This window comes from Diadema antillarum, unplaced genomic scaffold (assembly GCF_040938485.1).
Source record: "Diadema antillarum isolate AM-2024a unplaced genomic scaffold, OU_Dant_1.0 scf00000104, whole genome shotgun sequence".
NCBI classification, from domain to species: Eukaryota; Metazoa; Echinodermata; class Echinoidea; order Diadematoida; family Diadematidae; genus Diadema; species Diadema antillarum.
In genome coordinates, this window is record NW_027270993.1 from 1,595,411 (window position 1) to 1,602,770 (window position 7,360).

A 7,360-nucleotide genomic window follows, 5' to 3' on the forward strand; every position below is an offset into this window, starting at 1 on the left:
AGTGGGGGGCCTAAACTGGTGACACCCTATATATTCCTATGTAAGGGTGCAAACAAAGTGCAGGGGGCCGAGACCCCCTGGCCCCTGGTTCCGCTGGCCCTGGGGCTTTTATTTTGTCTTTCCCAAAAAAGGTGAGATTAATGCATCAATACCTTCTAATGTGATACATGTACTCCTCAATGTCTGTTGACAACACAGAATGACTAAAACTTTTGAGGGGAAAGAAACCAGAATATTTACAGTGTACAAGTGGATTTGAATGAATGCAACTATATTTGTACAACACATCATTGTTGAAGTTTGAGGAAAATTGGAAAATCTGTATTGGTGTCGCCACTGCTGGATGAGAAGCCTCCAACAGTTTGTGACATCACCACAGGACAACAATTAAGGAAATATGAAGACAATTCCACAAAATGTAATCTTTCAATGAAAGGTACACATTTCCTTGATTTGTTACTGACATATATGTATTTTGAGAAGAATATTATTTCTCCCTGCTTTTTGACAGAGCTAAGTCAAGTGTTCTTTCATTAACATGTGGAAAAGTGAAAGCATGTTGAATTATCTTTATTTCATTATACAATATCATTACGACGTAGTGATATCACAAACTGGCGTAGTCTTCTCATTCAGCGATGATGGCACCTACAATTGAAAAATTCATACCTCTTGGACGGATTGTCTGCTTATTCTCAAACTTCACTAATATGTTCTACTTGTTGCATTCACTCAATCCACACATATACATATTTAGGTTCAATTCTCCTTTAAACTAAAGAATGATGCAAGAGCCCTCTGCTGGTGGGAGGCCGTCAGCTGAGTCGGATGGTAATCTGCGCACATCATCCAGCACTGTCAGGTTTGGTAGGGCTTGAAATATTCTGGGCAAAAGAAGGCAGAAATATACATAATTATATAAAACATTGTATGAATTGAAACAGATACATGACTACCTAATCTGCACATTGATGATCTGTCAATACACATCCTAGATCCCATTTCACAAAAACGTTGACATGATAGCCAACTCTTGCTGCAATGGCAAAGAACCCTGCTTCCTGATTGGCTGTTGCCACTGGAAGTTGCTATTCTGACAAGAAATGCTGGTTGTCTTGTAGCCCAGCAGAGCAGCCCTAGCATAAAATTTTTCCCAAAATTGGATTTTAGCTTTTGACATTATTCCACAGAGTTTTAAAAGCTCTTTTATATATGTCGTAATCATCATTTTTGTGATTTTTTGAGCGCACAAGCCTTTAGGGCCCTTTTGCCGGGCTGGCAACGTGCTTTTTTAACATCTTTTATGGAATGGGGTCCATGTCTCCACAAAAACCAGTAAAATTCATAGCCTAAGTATGGCACATGAAATGTAAACCCATTCTCAGAAATATACACTGCCTGCAAAATATAATTCTGAGCAATGATCAGATATTATGGACATCCAAACATAGGTTTTATCATGTTTCCCCATGAAATCAAACAAACCCCAAAGCTTCCTGAAAACGCAAGTCCTAAAAGGTACCCTTATATAGAAAAATAGGATGTGTATGTTTAAGGCTTACTCACGCACTTCAGTTTATCAGTGATTTGACTCTTTCAGTTTAGAAACTTTTGTTATATAATTTCAGATGGAATGCACCCTTTGTCATCTTAGTCTCATTTTTCATTTCTGAAAACTTTATCGAAAAATAGGATGTGTATGTTCAAGATTTGCTCACAAACAAGTTTGTCAGTGACTTGACTGTTTTAGCTTAAAACCTCTTGTCATATAGTTTCAAATGGAATGCACCCTTTGTCATCTTAGTCTCATTTTCATTTCTGAAAACTATGTTTGGCTTGAAGGATGAGGGAAAAAAAGAATAATTACATCATCATACCTTTGTCTGTAGTTCTCTAGGAAACAGATTGGATTTCTCCTCAGGTCGAGGCACTGAAGTCTAGTCTTTCTCAAGGCTGTGAGACCTTCAAATGAGTTGATGGAGTTGTCACTGAGATTTAGCACCTCCAGCACTGGACTCTTGGGCAATTTCTGAAAATCATTTCAAAGAAAGAATTGTTGTTGTCAGAGGCCGATTCAGGAATTCCATAAAGGGGGGGGGGGGGGGGGGGGGAAGGGGGGAGGCACCTTTACAAAATTAAAGGGTGCGCCCCTCCATTTTTTCTTTTTATTTCTTTTGTTTGAACAATCAAATAAAGGGGGCACCCCCCCCCCCCCCCCTCCGGATCTGCCACTGGTTGTTTTGTGGATGGTTTTCTTTGAGTGTGAAAATAAACAAAACCACACATGAATTCACAGAAAAAAAAATCCACAATCAGGAATGTTAATGATTGTGAGAGCCTACATGCACATAACCACTCATCTTCTACTGATTACTGCAGAAAGTGTGCATCACCAAATCAAATACAGCACATGTCAATATTTTATGTCTGAGAGTTGATTTTATCACACCTATATGTCTGTCTATGTCTACTGGTGCGACAAAGCATCGCATTACCTCAACTAGAAATGTCGCTATGGCGACTGGTATGCCTCCGCCATAATGCATGATTCTCCTAATAGGTCTAGATAGTACATGTGGACAATGTGTGATTACATTTTCACAAAACTGGCAAAATACTGAAATGACAAGTTTGTCACAAATGTGTTGAATGTTCTCCTTCCTTGACCTTGGTTTAATTGGATGAATAGGAGAGCATGTATTTGGGGATTTAAGGACTTTAACTTGACTTTGACCCATTCATACATTTATGCATTGAGTAATTTTCATGGTACCGGTATGGAAAAAAAGTGCAATTTCTGTACTGAATAGTAAATTGTTACCATGTTCATCTGGCCTTTGACCCTAAAATTCATAAGATAATCACTTTCAGGTAGAACATGCATAAATATGCAGTAAGTTCCACGATAAATTGAGCCACTTCCGAGATATGGAGGAAAAAGTTAGTTCAGCACTTTCACTTGATCTTTGACCTTTTGACCTTTGAGGCAAAAAAAAAGAAAAAAAAAACTCTCCAGAGAATTTCTATTAGGTTACACATGCATACACCAAGTGTAAAAAAAAAAATAATAATCCTGCTGGCATTGCATGAACATGAGGGAAATAGTAAAATTTTGAAGTGTTGCACTTGACCTTTGACCCCTGACCTTTGACCCCATGAACCCTACATTCTCTAGATAATCACTGCCAGTCAGTACATGTATATACTATGTTACATGAAGATACCTTGAACAATTTTCCAATTTACAGAAAAAAAAAAAGTTTTAATACTTTTACTCGACCTTTTGACCTTTGACCTTTGACCTCATGACCCAAACTTTCACCAGAGAATCTAAATTGGGTAATACATGTATGCACTAAGTTTCAAGAAAATATCTTCAGGCATTGCATAGATATGGTGGAAATAGTGAAATTTTATGTATTTGACCTTGACCTTTTGACCTTTGACCTTGAGCACGTGCACCCAAAAGTTGATAGGCACAACTTCACCCCCTAATACACATACATGCCAAGTTTCATTAGGATACCTCAACAGCTTTTGATAGTTACCTTGTCCACAAAATTCATTACGGACGGACGGAAAGACGGACGGACGGACGGACGGACGGAAGGACGGACGGACGGACGGACGGACGGACAACCCGAAAACATAATGCCTCCAGCACCACTTCGTGGCGGAGGCATAAAAATATATCCAGAATGCATCAAATCGATATTTTCATTCCATCACATGCTCTTGCTGGTGACAGTATTCCTTGTCATTTTGTCAGAGGCAGCATTTCAAAGCAACATACTTTTACACACACACAAAAATATATATATATGCATACTTGCATGTACACTTGCACAATACACATGCACAAGCAAGTTATCAACCAATCAGAAATTTGGCCCACAACCAATAATTGTTACTCTAATTTGGTCCACAACCAATAATTATTACTCTAATTTGGCCCACAACCAATAATTATTTCTCTTTTCTACAATGAAGGAGAATCGTGTTCATATTTTTTGCATATCATTCTCTTCTTGATGTATGTTTGCTCAAACAGCAACTTACCTTGAAAGATGTGATGTAGTTCTTACTCAGATTTAACTGCTTGCAACTACAAAGACAGAACAGAAGGAAAAAAATTTATTTATCAGTCACGCAATTCATACATCAAATGTGCAAAAGTAACATTATTGTATATCATACGATAGATATCAAGGGGATGAGAATTCAGTTTACACTCATTCATTGATAACTGATTTCTCAGGAGAGAAGATATAATAATCATGATTGTGGTAATGCTTATGTCAGTGTTGCTGTAAAGTAAATTTTTAGATCTATGATATGGTATCTTTTTGAGAATTGACAAAAAGTCCTTGCACAAGCTGAACTGCCATGTAACACTTACAACAACTGTAGTTTGGACTGAATGGTACTTTCTTTCTTATTTCCTTTAATGTAGATCTGCCCTACTACTATCAGTACTACTGTTATCACTCCTAGTATTGCTAATTCATGTGCCAACACAATTAGCACACACATCAATGACAAAATAAACATTGAATATGTCATAACTCTTGAACGGAAGCTGTACTGTGGTTCAAGAGTCAACTCTGCCTATCAAAGCAATCTCCCAAAACAAAGGACAAACTGTGACACATATTGCAAATTTGAAAGATGTGTTTGTGTGTGTGTGTGTGTGTGTGTGTCTGTCTGTCTGTCTGTCTGTCTGTCTGTCTGTCTGTCTGTCTGTCTGTCTGTTGGGGTGGAAAGCTGTGCACATGAAAATTATGTGCTCCAGTTTGCCTGCCAAAATTTTTGCTCATAGATTCAGTTTCAGAGGGAGAGCTGCCACATAATTTACCAGTTAAGGGAGACATCTGAGAGATCCGTAATGTTGTTATCCCGGGCCTGGACAGTCTCCGCTCGAATGAGACGTTTCAGGATGCGGTGTAGGCTCTCCTTCTGGTAGTCATGGTGCATGTCTTGGAACGACAGGTTGGCATGCTGTTTGTCCAGAAGTTCAAAATTATGTCTTTTATCAGTGCACCCTCTACTGACAGTATAATCACCCTTTACCAGACTTGTATCACTCTACATGACTGAAGTTTATAATTATTATTATCATCATCATCATTACCATCATCATCATTGTTATTATTATCAATACTACATGTATTACATTATTTATGAGACTTATGCAGGGTTGTTTTCTTTCTCCAAAAGATGACTTATTTCCAAGCAAGTCTGATGTTGTAAAGTTATATGCACTTCTACCTAATCCATGATTTATTTTCCATTTCTTGTGTCAAATTAGTTGCTTTTATTTGAACATAGCTGTGACTGAGATGTCATTAAGATTTAGGAGTGATGTCGGGTATTGTGGTACGGAAAGTAAAGTCTTTATCCATGCAATTGACAGATGACAATACGCCAAAATGGAAGCCAATGTAGAACAAAAAGAACAAAAACCCAAAGCACAATAATACGTATGAAAAAAAAAACATAATGAAACCAAGGCACTCCATATCTTCTCTCAACCTACCCCACAATTCTCCCAGTCCTCCATCTTCTTCTGATGGTCCTTTCTCTGCAGCCCCATCTTGCCATGGTGGATGGTCTTCCCCTGGTCATCCGTTACCTTGGTGAAGACCTTCTCCTTGATCTCCGGCCCCTTCCTCACACGAGGGCAGTGTAGCTCGCTACCTCTCAGCTCATTCTGCTTCAGCTCATGAAATAGTGTGTAGCGGAAACGCTCGGAGGGCAGCTGTACATGAACAGTAAACCATTTCAGAGAAATTATAACTCGGACTAGATGCACTTGGCATTCCATATGCACAAGAGAGTGAACTTGAATCTTACCAGATAATATAATTGGTAAAACACGTTAGTGTTTTAAATGTATGAATTACATTGTATATCAGCTCTCAGAATCACTATGTTATGGTGAAGACCTTCTGGATCCCAAGCTGTGAAAATGATCTCTTTCACAGCAATCATGATTACAAGTTTCATCATTAGCATTGAAACTATCGTCACCAACAGGGTAGTACATTGTCGTTGGTTTGGTTTATATGCAGAGGAATAAGTAATAGGAATGATGATGCAAACTTGTACCTATGGGTGTACTGAACTGTCTCTTTTTCCCCATTCATGCACTCACCTTTGGCAATTTCACAAGCTTGTCTTTTGACTCTTCGGAATCTCTCGGCCCATTGACAGTGATGATGGGAATTGTGTTCCAGTTACTGTCACCAGGTTTTTGGGTGTTTCCTCCAGGGTAGGCAGGTGGTCTGAACAAAAGAAAAAAGAAGATTTTCACAGATGATGAGGATTTAGACAATATCAATTAATACAGAGATGATGACCAAGTACATTGTATGAAGATAAATATCACGCATGTGAAGGATTTCTAGCAAGTTTCTCAATCGTCCACAGACTTTGAAGATATATGACCAGGTTTTTGGTATACTTTTAATTGGGTTACATGGATATCTCATCTTCAACAGTTTTCTGCTTGGTAGGGGTAAACTGTTTCATTGGCAATGAACATCAGCTCTTATGCTTAACTTTGCCCTGTGTATGAAAATATCGATGTTAAATAGTTAAAGGAAGTGAATGAAGATAAATATATGATTTTTCTGTGTTCGATCACATTACACATCTTAGGATGCACCCATGCTATATGATAACAATGAAACCTCTTTCAAATAAATATTGTAACTGATTTGCCTGCACAATGCTATCAAATTGAAGACAAAGTTCCCCACAAGTTCTTCTTAATCTGCCTCCTTTGCCACTGGACCTTCTAAGTTCTACATACAGGTGTTCACTGACAATGCACATACAATTAAATACAAGTACATATTAGTCTATGCGATGCGGTATACAATTATTCGCGACGTCCTGTGTTGCCTTGCACAATTTAAGTGGGTAATCAAGGAGCTTAGGAGCAGAAGGTAGTCCTGGAAGTGTGACCAAATACTAAAACACATGCAATCAATACTCACTCTGTTATCATTTCGACCATATTTGTCGGGATTGCACGATCATGACGCCGAGATTTCAGGAAAGCGATGCTGTCGTGTACACGCCAGCAGTACACGCACTAGATCTACAGAGTCCGGGTCGGTCGCGCTGTGGACACTTCACTTTACGTGAATTGCAGTACGGATATCTCGGAACCACGACTGTGTAACAGGTGCACCACAGAACAGCGTTTCTATGACGTCACAATTGCTATGGCTTCAGATCCGGGGTGCAGCTCTGCCGCTCGCATAGTCGGCTGTGAGAGCTCAGCCTGGTTTTTACAAGTGTGAAAAAATATTCTGTGAATTCAGTGAGTACAATAAAAGTAAAAGCTCTGTGA

The 7,360-nt window shown here is 38.8% G+C and overlaps 1 protein-coding gene across 1 annotated transcript; it reads right to left on the reverse strand.

Moving 5' to 3' along the window:
* Positions 1 to 775: 775 nt before the first annotated feature.
* On the reverse strand, positions 776 to 7,133 carry LOC139719102 (uncharacterized). The gene is made up of 7 exons (XM_071630535.1): positions 7,002 to 7,133; positions 6,155 to 6,284; positions 5,537 to 5,758; positions 4,856 to 4,998; positions 4,060 to 4,105; positions 1,878 to 2,029; positions 776 to 884 (listed from the first exon to the last, which is right to left on the reverse strand). The coding sequence occupies exons 1-7, from the start codon at positions 7,019 to 7,021 to the stop codon at positions 776 to 778; spliced, it is 822 nt and encodes a 273-aa protein (XP_071486636.1). The 5' UTR covers positions 7,022 to 7,133.
* Positions 7,134 to 7,360: the final 227 nt, after the last annotated feature.